At 53.0% G+C, this 15407-nt stretch overlaps 1 protein-coding gene across 3 annotated transcripts in view; it reads right to left on the minus strand.

Annotated features, from left to right (window-relative positions):
• LOC111144420 (fibroblast growth factor receptor 1) overlaps positions 1-15122 on the minus strand; it is a 47280-nt gene extending 32158 nt beyond the window's left edge. For all 3 annotated transcript variants that reach the window (XM_022498709.1, XM_022498708.1, XM_022498707.1), the window contains exons 1-2: positions 14474-15122; positions 6550-6728 (exon numbers count right to left, since the gene is read on the minus strand). In XM_022498709.1, coding sequence (XP_022354417.1) covers positions 6550-6640 — 91 coding nt within the window. In that variant the 5' untranslated portion in view covers positions 6641-6728; positions 14474-15122. The remainder of the gene's footprint in view (positions 1-6549; positions 6729-14473) is intronic.
• Between the last annotated feature and the right edge of the window lie 285 nt (positions 15123-15407).

Here is a 15407-nt window from a genome sequence, read left to right on the forward strand (position 1 = left end):
TTCAAGCTATGCCTTAGGCTAAATCTAAGCTAAACCCTCAGCTAAGAGTAGGAATTACAAAAAAGTAGGAGAAAAAGATAGTGACAAACAGTTCCTGAACAGTTCCTACGAAGGAACCCAGATAAACAAGGGTTATGTATGAATGAATGCATTGTATAAAACAAGGAAAAAAGAAGAGTCTTGTTTGGCCAGATGGGTGGATGGATAGAAGAGAGAAAGAAGGGGGAGAAGGAAGGAAGGAAGGAAGGAAGGAAGGAAGGAAAGGAGGGGGAATGGGGAGGAGGAGGTGGAGAGAGTGAGTTAAATCTGTGAAGTCTATGAACAAATACTGAAGGGACCATTAGCCAGAGGCTAGTTTTCAATCCTACAGAAAATTTGGGAAGGGCTAAGCTCTAAACTCAACTTTCTTCGTTGATTAGATAGCTGGAAGTTGTGTTGGTGGATTTTAACCTCTCCCCCTGTCCAAGCTTGCAGCCACCGAGGCCCACCTTCACGGAACTCCTTGACCCTCTCACCTATTTGAGGCTCCACGCGCCTACACATCCAAGGCCAGGAAATTAGAGCCACAGTCACTCAAATGGCACTGCCAGCTGCCCCAACATTCACTTCCTTTTACACAACCCATCCCAGGAGGCTCGAGCGCCACAGCATAGTACGTGGGATAAGCAAGGAGCAGGGAGTTTCAAGCTCTGCCAGAGCCAGTCCTTCTCAGGGCTTGGAACTAACTGGACAGACGTCTCATCCCAACAGTGCACACTATGCAAGGAACACGCATCTGGTGGGCACCTCATTTGACGAGGGGAAAGGCGACAGTCCAAGCAGAGTGAGAACTAGGAAGGGGCGCTCTGAGGATAGGTGCTACCGTGAAGAGGAAAGAAGCCTACCACGGGGGCCTTCCAATAATGGTCTCCCCTACTTGGCTGCTGCCAGCTGGAAATCAGAGCAAACCTCCAAGTTCGGGAGCAGCCCAGACTCCAGAAGGCTTCTCCTGAGAGGAAACAGTTTGGGATTTACTCCAGTCCCTCAAGAGCCCAGGTAGAGCACTTAGCTTACAGCTAAACCACTTGGGGCCTGAGGTAAGGGGGCAGGGTGGACAGAGGGAGGAGAATGTCTGCCTTAAGTTGTAAATGAGCCATGATGTTTCCAGAATGAATAGCGAGACTTGGGCAGCTGAACTCGGGAGACCGGGAGCGCCAGAGCAGCTGGACTTTCCCCGGTCAGCAGGGACACAGCGGTCTTACTTCCAGGCTTTGGGGAAGGAAGCAAGAGGCAAAGGTGGTGTCCACAGGGTGAGCTGGGAGCCCCCAGCAGTCCCAGAGGAACAAGGCACTGTGAAAACAGGGCGCAGCTGCTGGTCAGGCTCTCTGACCCTGGACCTCACCCTCCCAGATAATGACTCCCCAGAACTCACTTCTCCCGAGGCCATCCATCACCGCCCCAGACACAAGCCATCACTCGCTGCTTCTGCCTGCCTGGGAGCCAGCACCCTGGCCGAGCCCTGCTGACCCACACACAGGCTGGGGCCACAGACTCCAGAGGAATCCCTGGTACTCTCTCTGCGGTTCCTACCCACGCCAGCCTCCAGGTAGTCCCAGAAACCAGGTGACAAAATCCAGGCCTGGTTCTTTGTCTGGGCTCCCTCCCCTCCCCCACCCACAGCAGAGCTCTGGACAGCCATTTGTTCTTCCCTGAGAAATTCCTCCTCCCTGACTTCGGGGAGCTGGCTGGCAAAGCCAGAGTGGAAAATCAGTGAAGCTAATAGTGTAGCAATGCTGAAGCCAGAGCCAAGAACACAGCCCTGGAGTGGCTTCGCTGCACTTGCCCAGCATGGTCAAGCAGGACATGTGAGCGCTCCTCCTTCGCGTTCTCCCATAAGCCCAGGAGCACTGAGTCTGCCCTACCCCCACCCTGCTCAGCTCAGCTCTGGGGAACACTGGCAAGCACACCCTTCCAAACGCATTCTAGCCTCGTCTTGGGGAAGAGAATGAAGGGCAGAGCAGATCCTCTGGGGAGACCTGGTGGGTAAGGTGCCTTCCTCTGACCTACAACCCTCCACCCTTGTCCCCAAGTGGGTCACTGGACATCACTTCACTCGCCTCCTGGCAGAGGGCGTAGAAACTCCTCTTGAACATCCAGTGTGCATTCGACGTAAACAGGTTCTTTTCACAAGAAGAAATTAATGTTGGGGGCAGATGGGGTGGAGGAACGCCCCTGAATGTGGGTTCCCAGGCAGCCACCGGCCACACCGATCGCTGCAGCCTGAGGCCAGTACTGGGATACCCTCTGCTGCCTACTTGTAGCCCCTGCACCCAGGCTTAAATGCATACCCCTTGGGGCCCAAGACCGCTGTGGGACCCGTTGGGGGGGTGGCCTGGGGCAGCCGCGGCCCTACCACCTGAAGCCAGGCCACGTCTCTGGCAGTTCTTGGAGCTTCTCCCCCACAGGCACAGGTCTCCGTGGAACACAGACAAAGCCTTGCTTTGTGGCTCCCAGCATCGGCATCGAGGGGGCTTGCAGCCAGAAATGGAAACGTGCGGCTTTTCCATTAAGTCTAACCTCTCCCCCTTCGCCTAGCCACCAGACTCCTTCAAATCCGGGTAAGTGGGAGGAGCTGTAAAACCCCAGCCCATTAAATCACTTATTAGTTGCAGGTTTCCAAGTAGGTAGGCAAGTATTTTGAGACTGCAAGTCTCGTACTGTACCCCTTGACCAAGGGGGTCTGGGGTGTTTAACCCATGTTTCAGGACTCCCACCCCCAACTGCAAGAGGAAGCCTAACAGCCAGTTTTGGACTCACCCACTCGCTTTTCCCAGTCTTATTCTAAAGGAGAGAAAGATACACAGACACATCCCTCCTCAAGTGGAAAAAAGTCTTCCAAGCTGGTGCTTATCTTCTGCCCCTCCGCCCACGACCCAGGTTCTGTCCATCCATACAACTCCCTCCCCTTCCCCTTGAGACTTGATCTGAAACAAGCTTCGCCTCTTTAAGATCCCAAACTAGAAAAAGGAAAGGAGAGGGCGGGACAGAGGGAGGCTGGTTTTCCTGGAACCCTTATTAAATCAACTTTCCAAGGACAGCCAGAAACTCCAGGCCCTCCCTACTCCCTCAGGAGCATTTGCAGGCTGGGGGAGGGGCTCCCAACACACACACACACACACACACACAGGGGAGGGGCTCCCAACACACACACGCGCGCGCGCACACGCACACGCTCTCTCTCTCTCTCTCCCTCTCTCACAGCAAGGCCTTTCTAAAGAGGGAAGAGCTCTCTGTGGGAGCCGAGTTTTGGGTTTAAACTTTTGGACAAACCCCTTAGACACAGATTACAGTCTTTTCTAAGGACAGCAGCAGCATTATTATTTAATAATCAGCAGGGCCAAGACTATGTGGTGATAATTTACATCTGTGAGGTACCTTATGGTTTATAAAGCATGGAGGCAGATTTTCCCTTCTGACTTCCCAGCAGTTCTCTGAAGACTGTGGGGCATGGGTTTTGCCATCACAAAGCTCCGGAGGGATAAACTCTGTGAAGGGCCGCCCGGCACCAAGATGGGGACTGTGCAGATTTCCACATCTGCGTCCTAAGGCATCCCATGCCACCCAGGAACAGCAAGGCCCTCACCATGTGGTGTCTTCTGTGTGGTCCCAGGACAAAGGACCCACAGCCACCATTTACTGCTCACAGCCCACAGCCGGCCACTGTTCTAAGAGCCTTGCATACACTCTTACTTGACAGTCACGAGGATCCTGAGGGCAGAGCTCATTATCGTCATTTTGTGTATGTTCCACACAGAGCAACCTTCCCAAGTCAACAGTGAGAAATGGTGGCAAAATCAAAACCAAGGCAATCAAGCAAACCTTAGGCCCACACCAGACTTACACACAGATGTTCACAGGAGTTTTATTAATAATAACCAAAACCGTTAACCCAAATGGCCATCCACAGGGGAATGGCTACACATTCGCCATGTAATGCCATTGTATGAAATTCCAGAAGAGGCAAACCTGGTCTATAGTGACCGAAAGTAGACCGCGTTCGACGCGGTCAAGGGCTGGGGGTGGGGGGGTGGGGGATGGCAAAAATGCTCGCTCCCTTGACTGACAGGACATCAGAACACACTGAACCATACCCTTAAAAATTGTAATGTAAATTATACCTCAGTTAAGTTGATTAAAAAAAAAAAAAAAACAGTGGTCTAACTTTAGTCTTCACTGCAGCAGAGCCTCCTAACAGCCCCCTCCACTTCCCCTGCCCCCTCCCTGCCCTTCCTGGCCTGTGCCTCCTCTACCTCAAGACCTTCAGCCCCCTGGTTCCACCCTCACTGCCTGGCCTTCCTTTCTAAGTCTGGATCCATGACCAGCAGCTTCTGGGACCCTCACTCACCCCACCCTAAAATTCCTATGCTTGTACCCCCGGCCATGCCCTTCCTGAGTACAGGTGCCCAGGCCTGAGACCCGCACCATTCACTTTCTCCACCCTCCGGGTCTCAGGCGCAAAAGGGCCTTTTAGAGAAAGTGTTTAAAAAAAAAAAAAAAAGGGTACTTGAGGTGCCCATTGGAAATTCATATTCTCAAACCTCATCCAAGACCTCCTGACTTCCTGGACTCCCTAGTTACCATCTACACTGTGGCTGATCCAAATCTCTATTCCTCACAAACCTCCTGCCCTCTGACTCTCATGTTATTTTGTCTCTGTCTCTGGTCTCCCGGAGTTGACAGCCAACCTACGGAAACGCATAAATTCTATTTCTAGAGTGTCTGCTAGTTTTTCCTTCCTTCACAAACTCACGCCGCACACCCTGGTTCCCCCCAGTAGCTGGACATTCAAAACAAACATCTATCCAGCAGCTGTGGGAGCAGCCATCCTCACTACCTAAACTTCACCTGTAGCTGCTTTATCTGAATGACCTCATTTCATGCTTTATTATTGTACCCATTTTAAAGCTGAGCAAATGAAGTTCAGTGCGCTTGAGTCATGCGTCAAAGCAAGTAATGCAGATATGAAATGGCTGAGCAGGATTCAAACACAGATGCCTTCCTCCCATTCATCTAAGTTCAACTGCCAGGTTAATTTTCTGAAAGCTTGACCACATCACTACCCGCGCTGAATCTTCTGAGATTCCAGTACAGTTTCCTCAGCAGGGTGTCAAGGCCCTCCATATGCGAAAAGCCCAGTTTCTCTAGGTGTTACTTCCCACTACCACCCGCTCACCAGGCAAGTCGGTTCTATACACACCTGATACATGCAGCCTCAGTACGCTTACTCATGTCAGTCCACCTGGAATGCCCTTCATCCCCCCTTCCAAACAAACCCCCACCTACCCCTTCTTGGCCCATGTCAGCGGCTCTGCTCTCCTCTTCCTCTGCGTTCCCATTGTGTTACGACTCCACTGTGTGGCTTGAACAGGGTCTACCTTGCACTTAGTTCCCCCTGCATCTGTCTCCCTGACAATAGACACCCCATGGGCAGAGATGATCTCTCCCACTTTGGGTCTCTGGCATGTTCTAGCTCAGGTCTAATGTTCAGTTCTGTGACTGAATGCACCAGTAATCTGCTTGCTCCAGTCAAGCGCACCTTTCACAAAGTCCCACGTGCCCTCCCTACCACTCTGTGAGCGGACAAATATGCTCACTCATGGTTTATCACTCCAACGGGTCCTGACAGCTGAGACCGATGGCCTTTTCAGCTCAGCGACTACATCACGTGCACACCTGTCTCTCACCCGCTGCCTGCCAACCTTCTAGACTGATGTGATCAGCCGCTGAGTCACAAGCTACAGGACCCTCTGGCAGCAGTCAGTTCTCACAGAGCGTTCTCACAGACCCCTGAAAGTGCGTTGCACCTGTAATTTCCATGAAGCATTTTCACAACTCCAGTAAATCCCATAGGCAGGTCCTTCCCATTACTAATCATCTCTGAATTTCCACCAAGCCATGGCTCTCCAGCAGCGTCCATGCACCATAATGCTCCCTGGCTCTCCAGCTCTTCAACATCCCTCCAGTAGTGCATTTCCAAAGCAAACCTCCCCACAGGCCTCCAAACAGACGTGGTCGGATATGATCAAGGAAGGAAAAATGGCAGGCCCTCGGCCATGACTACCCGCCCTCACAGAAGATGGATCTTTGGAACAATTTTCTAGAAGCCAGAGGTGTTTACCAAGCTCCCACATCCTTCAATATCCTCTGATTCAGGTTCTAAACAAACTCATAGGTCCCTTGTGCCCCATTTTATAGATCATCAAGTTGAGAGAGCCAGCTCTTAGATCCCCATCAGTTCTATTTCAGGAAGAGAAAAGCATAAACCCATCCTAAGCATGTCACCTCTGGCAAATGGCTGTCACTAGCCTTTGTGACCCCAAACCCTGCTGGAGCTGGGTATGTTTCTAGGTAGGCCCAAACCAGCCCAGGAATTGTGGAAGCCTCTCCTACAAAAAGGAGCCCTTTGCTCTACCTGGGCCGGAATCTCCCCCGTCAACACATCACCTCTGTCCTAGCCGGCTGTGTTTCTGAGGCCCTGAGTCCAGAGCGACCCCTCCGCCCATGCCTTACCTTGTTCAGGCAAGGTCGGGGCCGGCCTGGCGGTGCAGAGTGTGGCTGTGACCAGCACAGCCCAGAAGAGGAGGCACTTCCAGCTCCACATCCCAGTGCTGCTGTTAGAGGTTGGTGACCAGGCTCCACGTCTCCATGGAGACACCGTCTTGAGCTTGATCCTCCTTTTCAAGCTGACTCTGGGGAAAAGAAACCACCAACAGGTTAGGAAGGTCCGCATGGGAGGTGAGAAGGCAAGGAGAAAAAGAAGTGAAGGCATGTCACATAGTCACCCTGTCCAGAAGGGCGCTCAAAGCACCCTTCTGGACAGGGTGACTTCTTAAGGCACCACGAAGAGAACTGTGGTCCTGCCCGAATACTGCATTCGGGGTTATAGGCCTTCATTAGACAAAACAGTGCTTCAGCTCTAAAACTACTTCCTGAGCATGGGCAACATGCAAGCCTTGGTGGGAAAAGTGTCACGAAGTCCTCCAAGGCAAAAGCCCTGCAATCATGTGTGTGCTGGGCAAGTGAAGAGGCTCCTGAAAGTCCCAAAGAGTTCCGCACTTCGTGGGCAAGGGCTCCAGAGCATGGGGGGGCTGCAGGAGGCCTGAGTGGGCTGGTGTCTCTCCCAGGACAGACTCTACTTCCTCTAGAGCAAGTGAGGGGTAAAGAAGGTGAAGAATTCTGGAACAAACCAAGGACTGGGAAACGGGAGCCAAGTACCCTGTTGACTGACCCTCTCCAGACCTATGCGGCCAGGAAGCTGAAGTAAGTGGTCTCTTGGGTTCTCTCTTTTGGTCTCTAAAACTACACGCATCATGGGGACCTCTGGTCCTATCAACTTCCCATGCAGATAGAACACAACTCTCCCCAACTTATAAAGGACCTTAGGGTACATGCATCCATGAAATGGACGCAGCCCTCCTTTCCAACGCTGAAAGGTGACAGCTAATGTCCAGCAGAAATGGATCTAGAAGTAGGGCCAAAAAGGTCATACTGAAAAATCAAAGGTCCTTGCCAGGGCCCACTCAAAAAAGCACCCACTGCAGCCCTTTACCCTTCTCAAGTCTGGCATGGGGATAACATTTAAAATAATCTCCGAGGGTCTTAAGGAACAACACCGTTGCTGCTATGCACTGACTAAGTGGTAAAACTTTTGGGGCCCTGTTTGGGCTATGTAGGGCGACATCTCCATCTTCCTTCCAGGTGGTTTTTGTCCTAAATGCTCCAGGGAACCGTCCAAGTTATTTAGAGAATCCGCTTCCCCGGAACATGCCCTAATGTGGTGCTTCAGCCCTGCCTCCCCAGAGCCAGACAGGGCCCCTCGTGAGTCAGTCCCCAAGAGTGAGTCAGTCCCGGTTGGCAAAAAACCCCCCAGATTCTTGGCTTCATTCATATGCGCTTGCCAGCAGGAGTACACATGTGGCCCCGTGGGCTCCATCCCAAGGCTCTACTAACATTTTTTAATGATTTCAAATCACAGGAGAAATAAGCATTTCTCTGTCGATTTTCTAAATTTAGGGAAGGGACTTGAAGAGACAGAGCATTTACTGAATACCTACTATGCGTCAAGCAGGTACTCGCAAAATTTATACCTATAAAATTTCATTTCTTCTTTGCTCTAGCCTTGTGGGGGTAGGAATAATTATTCCCCTTTAGGCAGTGGAGAAACTGAGACTGCCCGAGGTCAAGCACTTTGCTCAAGGCCATGCAGCGGGTAGGCAAAAGCACCAGGACTCCCATCACGCGTTTTTGGCGTTTTCGGCATTGAAGGACAGGGCACAAGGAAGCAAATGGAGGTGATGGAATCCAGCTCTGTCCAGTACAAGCTCTTTTCTCCAAAGAACATCCCTGTGCCACAAAGAAACCAAGGAGACACAGGCAGATCCAAGGTCACTCTGCAGACGGGAGCACACTCACTCCTCTGGTTGAGAGAAGACTCTTGGAAGCCAATCACAGATGTGTCAGCTAGGACACAGGAGCCGGCACGATCCCTGGCCTGAGACAGACGCGATGCTTGATAGAGGACAGCGCTAAACCACATTCCACATCTCACCATGTCCCCCAAATACACCAAACCAAAGATGCACCAGAAAGGTGCACCTAGCTAAGAACCCCAGTCCCACAGGAACCAGCAGGGTAATGAACGAATCTTCCGTATCCAGTGGGAAAAGGTGTAGCATCCTGAGGTGATGAAGCTTGCTTTCACTGTAGCAGCCCAACAGCCTCTACCACCGCTCAGCCACTCTGTCCCCAGAAAAGCCTTCCCACTTCTTAACAACTGTGGGCTGGCTGCAGAACTCCTCTCTGCGCTCTGCTAGCAATGTACTCCAACTAATAGGGCTGCTTCTCTGCAGCTCATTCCCCCCCCACCCAAAAGGTGCGTAAGTCCCTTTCCCTCCTTCCCTCTGGGCCTGAAGGCCAGCATCTGTAAAACAAAGGATGTCAAGAAAACCCAACCTCCCAGCACTGGCTCCTGGAATGAGAAGGTTGGTGGGCAGATGCCCCACTCCACAAGCCTAGAGAAAACAGTGACCCAAACAACATACTATCTGGGACCTTGGAACTGCCACCCCTTCCTTCACTACACCTTCTTCTCCTACTACTAATTAATGAATTCTTAAAATCCCAGAGGGACAGTCTCCTTCCTTCACTGCTGGACAGATGTGACCTATAGCCTTGCAGGTGTCCTCGGAAGCTTCCTCTGAGACCCAGCAGCTGGCTTCATGCTCAGCCTCTCCCATACCCAGCAGGTCTCTGGGGACTCGAAGCCCCACTCCACCTGGGTACAGAGGTCCTCATGACAGGGGAGGCGGGGGGACAGACACACAACCTCTCTGCTCTCCCACTTGTCAGAGTCGGATGGCTGCTGAACCATCACAGGTGGTTATGAGGATCAAATGGGCAGCATCTGGTGAAAGTCCCTGCCGTCTCCTCTCTGAGTGCTAATCCAAGTAAGAATTATAAACATTGTGCTTTGAGTCTCTCCTTGACAGCACTCTCAGAAGGCTTTGGTAACTGGCAGCAGGAGGACACAAACTTCCCATCTTTACAAAGTTATTTCTCACTACCCATCTTCAAACCCTGTACTCTAGAAGTCCCAGGCAGTAACCACTAGCCATTCTGAGCCTCTGGAATGTGGCTAATGCAAATCAGGACGGGATAGACATGGGACATAACACTGCAGGCTTTGAAAACTTGGTGTGGAAACAAAGAAGGAAAGCAGCTCATCATTAATTTTTTATATTGGTTACATGTTCAAATGATAGCATTTTAGATATATGGGGTTAAATCAAACAGATCATTAAAATATCAACTGACTGGGGCGCCTGGGTGGCTCAGTGGGTTAAAGCCTCTGCCTTCGGCTCAGGTCATGATCCCAGGGTTCTGGGATCGAGCCCCGCATCGGGCTCTCTGCTTGGTGGGGAGCCTGCTTCCTCCTCTCTCTGCCTGCCTCTCTGCCCACTTGTGATCTCTGTCTGTCAAATAAATAAATAAAATCTAAAAAATAAAAAAAAAATAAAATATCAACCGATTAATAAAAGTGAATTCCACCTGCTTTTTACTTAATTTCAAATGTGGCTACTATAAAATCTAAGATTACATGTGACTCGTGTTCGATTTCTATGGGACAGCATACTTTAGGCAATCTCCATGTTCTGCCCTCTTCTTTGTCTTTCCTTCATCCTCAGTGGGCCAAACTCTCTTATTCTCTAAATCCCCCGCAAAATAAGTAAGTAAATACATTTCATTTAATTAAAAAAAAAAAGGCTATCTCTTCTACAAGTCTAAGCCTTCTCGCCGAGGACCTCATTCCTCTGAATTTCCAAAGCACCATGGGATCACAAGCTCCTTAAGAAGCGGGGTTGGTGCCTAACTTTTGCTAATACACTTAGCACCCACGCCATACACAGCAGATGCTGACACATTTGTTAACTGGGTGGATAAGTGAATGAAAGAAAGGCTGATTCAATAGAAACTGATACAGATACTCTTGCAAATGAGACATCTTCTAAACATTTTGATTCTTCAGAACTAAGAAAGTCAACACCAACACATTCATTTCTTTGGACAGGAATAAGACTTACTAATGTTTAAATTTTAAGTCTCTGTAAAAAAAAAAGGGGGGGGGTGTCCAAATGTCCTGGGGTGAGGTGTACCAAAAATGAATAATAGTAAGTGAAACACTAACTGCTCCACCATACTCTGGGAAACACTGCTTTTGAAGACAAAATGGACTGGTGGACCATCACCCTCTTCACGGAGTTGTTCACCCAGGCGACAGCTATTTACTTGGGTGGCTATTTACTTGGGTGGCGGGGTGGGGAGGACCAAATATATCTTCTTTAATTGCAAGGAGGAGTGGTGGTGAGGAGAGAAATCTCTGCTTCAGACAGACTCAACCTTAGGGGGAAAGCATATCCTAGACCAAGTCTGGTACTAAATCCTCTCTGGAAACACCAGAATCTTCTCTAAAGCTCCACATCTGGACTCCCACCAGCCCCTGGTGCATTCAGCCCTTGAACAAAGCTCTTGGGAAAGCAAATGCAAGACAAAATTTCCCAAGAGGAAATTAAACTCATCTCAAGGGATGAGGCTTTTTCAGAACAAGATATTTGAATCAATTCTACCTCCTTTGCCTTCAGCAGCAACAGGCTCAAACTTTTCCAGGAAGCTCTACCCTAACAGCCATTTTGATGGAAGAGATTTAAAAATGGAGGCAAAGAGGAGTATGCTCGGAGAAGCTGGCTGCTAACAGGAGCAAATCTCCTGTTTTAGGAGCCTTTTTTTTTTTCAGGGCAACACCCCAAATACAAAGCACACAACTGTAAAAACCCATGGGTTTTCCTTGGGTCTCCATGGCTGAAGGCTGCCTACTCAACGTTCAGCGTGCTCTTCCTGCCATCTGGAGTCCAACAGAGCCAAAGCCAGCTGAGGCGTAGGGAGGCCTGGATGGATTCTAATCTCCAGGACAGGTGGGACAATAACAGCATCTGCCATGCTCCTAACTCCATTTCCTCCTGTGCTTTTGCTTCATTTGCTATTTTATTGAACTTTCTAACATCCTTCGTGGCCAGAGGCCAAAGGAAAAGAAGCACCCAAGACTGTTAACTTTGGAACCAAAATTAGTGATGCCCACTCTGGCCTAAATCCCACTCGCGAAAATGCCTACAAAATGGGTATTTGGACCGGTGTAGTAAAAGCAGGCAGTGGAAACACATGTCCAAGATGCTCTCCACCCGGATGGCCCTCATTAAAAAGCTGACACTTGGTGATGACTAAGACTGAATGCAACAGATATTTCAAGGAGCTCGTCACTGATGCAGTCCATAACCACTGCAGCTGGAGCCAGGCCCCAGCAACCTCCCTGTCCCCAAACACCCTGGGCTCCTCTAGGGGTCAGCGGTAGCCCTGGAGCCTCACCCAACCGACTCGGGGGAAGTATGTAAACAAGTCAGCAGAGAGGCAGGACAGACAGTCGGCAATGGCTCTCCCTTGGTCACTGAAAGGAAGGGAGATGACCCAGGCTTGGGGGTAATTAGGCAGACCGAGACACGTCCCACGGGGCCCTGCTACTTAGCTTTTAAAGCCTCAGAGAGGAAACCAGGAGCCTGGGCCAACAGGGAAAATGGCCACTTTCTGCTAAACAGTCTCAAGGCTAAGGTTCTACAGTTTAGACGGGATTCCAAAAAAAGCACTGGTCCGGAGGTGCAAAGGGCAGGGCACATCTGCGGAGGAAACAGTCACCTTAATTACCATGTCTAGAGAAAGTGCGATTTCATTTCAGCCCCCAAAACTACCGCCCAAAGGAGGAAACCAGAGAAGTGTTTTCAATTTGAAAGAGACTGGAAAAGAGAGGGTGAGAGGGTGAGAGCAACCGACTCTCCCCACCCTCTTGTAACTTTGGACCATAGGGTGCTTGCCTACTTCAAAGAATATTACCAGAAACAAAACAAAACAAAACAAAACAAAAAACCACACACACACACACACACACACACACACACACACACACACACACACACACCCCACCAAACCCACAAAACCCTCAACAATCCAACACCCGCTTTCCAAACCTATAGCCGCTAAGAGGTAAAATGTCCCACTTTAGTTTCCAAGGGCTGCAGCCCACGTTAACTCCTTTAAAACGCACAGGGAGAGCCCCTGGCAGCAACAGCATCCGCCCCCCTCACATGCCCCCTGCAGCTGCGCCCGGGGCTCGCTCATGGGAGGGTGGAAAACGGACGCGTGACGCCACCACTGGGTGGCCAGACACCCGACGGCGGACTCCGGGACGGGGTCAGACACTCCGGCTGCTCCAGCCACCACTGAAAGGACGGAGAAAGCAATGCTTTCGTTCCAGAAACTTCCATCAGGGCCAGTTCCAGGCCAAACCCATGGCCAAAGAGGCCATCTCCAGCAGATGACTCCTTCGCAAGTGCCACCCCCCCCCCAAAAAAAAAACGGTTGGCCCCATCTCCTACGACGCCTTTTTCTGGCACAATCCAGAAAGCACCGCCACCATCAGATCCTAAATAACTTGGGATCCAGGGTAACTTTCTTTTCTCCCCAAATCCCAATGCCTCATCTCCAAGTCTCAGAAAATGTTAGAGAGGGAGGTGGGAAGGACAAGTTGAAGAATCCCAATTTTAATTTGGGTGAGGGGGAAGGGAGGGAATGGGATGTTAATGTGGCTGCGGTGTGGGGTGAAACGGAACCAGATGCGGCTGCTACATCTGGAAAATGGGGGGAAAAAAGTGTTGGGGGAGAAAGACACCGCAGTCATTTTTTTGGTGGGCCAACAGCTTCTGGGCCCAGAAAGGAGAAGCAAGCTTCACCACCGCCACCCCCTCCACACCCCGCCCGAAGGTGTCTGGCTGCCTTCTTAGGATATGTGTTAAATGAACTCCATCCACAACGTCAATGAATTCCTCTACAAACGACGGTTCCTCTCTTCCCAGCCCCAAACATAGCGGGAGGCGGGAGCGGGGTGGGCAGACGCTCTGAGCCGGAGAAGCAACATACAGCGCTGCGGAGTGAACCGCACCGGGCAAAACCCTCATCCCTTCCCCCACCTCCTAGAACCAGATTGGAACTAAACGTTCCCCTCCCCCAGACCCCATAATGGGGCTTAACATCACCCGCTGGGCGCCCTCCCTTCCACAAACTTCCGAAGCTTTCGGAGATGGACTAAGTAGAAGATAACCCCCTCTGGAAAAGGGAATTCCTTCCTCGCTCTCCGCTACAGCAGATTCGGCCATTTGGTGACGACACCTCCTTAAAACCTATTCCAGGAGAAGCTAACCTATCCCTCCACTTCCCTCCCTCTTCAAGCCCCTATCCACCCACCCCCAATCTCGCCCCCATACTTTCCCCGAGGTGGAAAGGACTTAGAAATACCCCGGGTACTCAAAGCTACCTGCTGAATTGGGGCGAGTCCCCAGTAGTGGACTAAAAAGAGATGGACTGGAATGCAAAACACACACACACACACACACACACACACACACACACACCTCACCTCGCTGCCCACTCCCGCCCAGCCTCCCCAGTCCGAGGAAACCGAGGGCCGCCGCCGCCTTCGCCCTGGCCCTGTCCCTCCCAGGACTCACCGCGGAGCCGCCGCCGCCTCGCCAGCTCCCCGGCGCGAGTTGGCGGAAAAGTTGGGCTGCAGGAGGAGCGGCGGGACGAGCGCGGGGAGGGGGCGCAGAAGGCGACGCGAGCGGGGAGCTGGGAGGGGAGACAAAAGGGGGGCGCAAAGCGCTGGGGAAGGAATCGGGAGGTGGAGGGGGGCGGGTAACGAGTGGAAGGAGGCGCCGGACCCGACTGGGCTGCGGCTGGGAAGCACGCAGCCGGGAAGCACGCAGCCGGGAGGCTCCGGCGCCGGGGGCCGCTCGGGACGCCAAGCCCGCCCCGGATCTGCGGGCGCCACGGCTCTTACCTCACTCGACGCTGCGGTTCCGCTTCTGGAGAGTCCGCCGTGGCTCGTGCGGGCGGGCGAGCGCCCGCGACCCCAGCTCCGGCCCGCCCCCCCGGGCTCCTTTCGGGTCCTGGCCGGGCCGCTAGAGCCCCGCGGCCGGCGCTCGACTCCCGGTGGCGCTCGACTCCCGGTGGCTCTCGGTGCTCAGCGCCTCCAGCCCGGGCGGGAACAATGGAGCCGAAGCTGGTGCCCCGGAGGCGGGGCGGGGGGAGGGCTCCCGTCCGCCGCCCGGGGTCTCCAGACCCTGTGGCTCCCCTCTCCGGAACCGGGCGGCGGCGCCTCACGCTTCTCGCAGACCCGGCTCCATCGCCCTGCAGGGGCCCCGGCGCCGCGGCGTGCCCGACTGCAGCACTAGGACGGTGCGCCCTGGTGGGCGCCCCTCGGACCAGCCAAAAGTCCTCGGTCTCCGCGGCTTTTCCAGCGGCGGCGCGCGCTCGCGGCCGGGGAAGGCGAGGTCGCCGCAATGCGCTAAGCGGAGTCTCGGTCCAGTCGGGACGTTGCCGCCCAGCTCCGGGCACAGCCCGGGCTCCTCCGCGCGCTGCGGCTGGACCAGAGTTCGGGCTCCCGCTCGCCGCCGCCCGCTGCCCAGGCTGCCGCACCACCGCCCGCAGGAGCGCTCCGAGCGCTGTGCGCCGGCGAGGCGCGAGGGCTCGCTGTCTCACTCCCACCCGCGCTAGTCCCACCCCCCTCCTCCTCCCCCTGCTGCTGCCTGCTGGGCCTTGTAGTTCCCAGCCGCGGCCCCCGAGAAGGGGGAGCCGGGTGAGCGGCGCGGTTCTCTGGCGCTCCTTTCCTGCAGTCTGGTCTCCCTGCGAGCGCGTGCCCTTGCCAGGAGGGCGCCCGAATTTCAGGCCGTAGACACCCGAGCCATTTGGCGGGTGAGGTGGGGCACCGGCTT

The sequence above is a fragment of the Enhydra lutris genome, unplaced genomic scaffold (assembly GCF_002288905.1).
Source record: "Enhydra lutris kenyoni isolate GAN:26980312 unplaced genomic scaffold, ASM228890v2 scaffoldscaffold11, whole genome shotgun sequence".
Taxonomy (NCBI): Eukaryota; Metazoa; Chordata; class Mammalia; order Carnivora; family Mustelidae; genus Enhydra; species Enhydra lutris.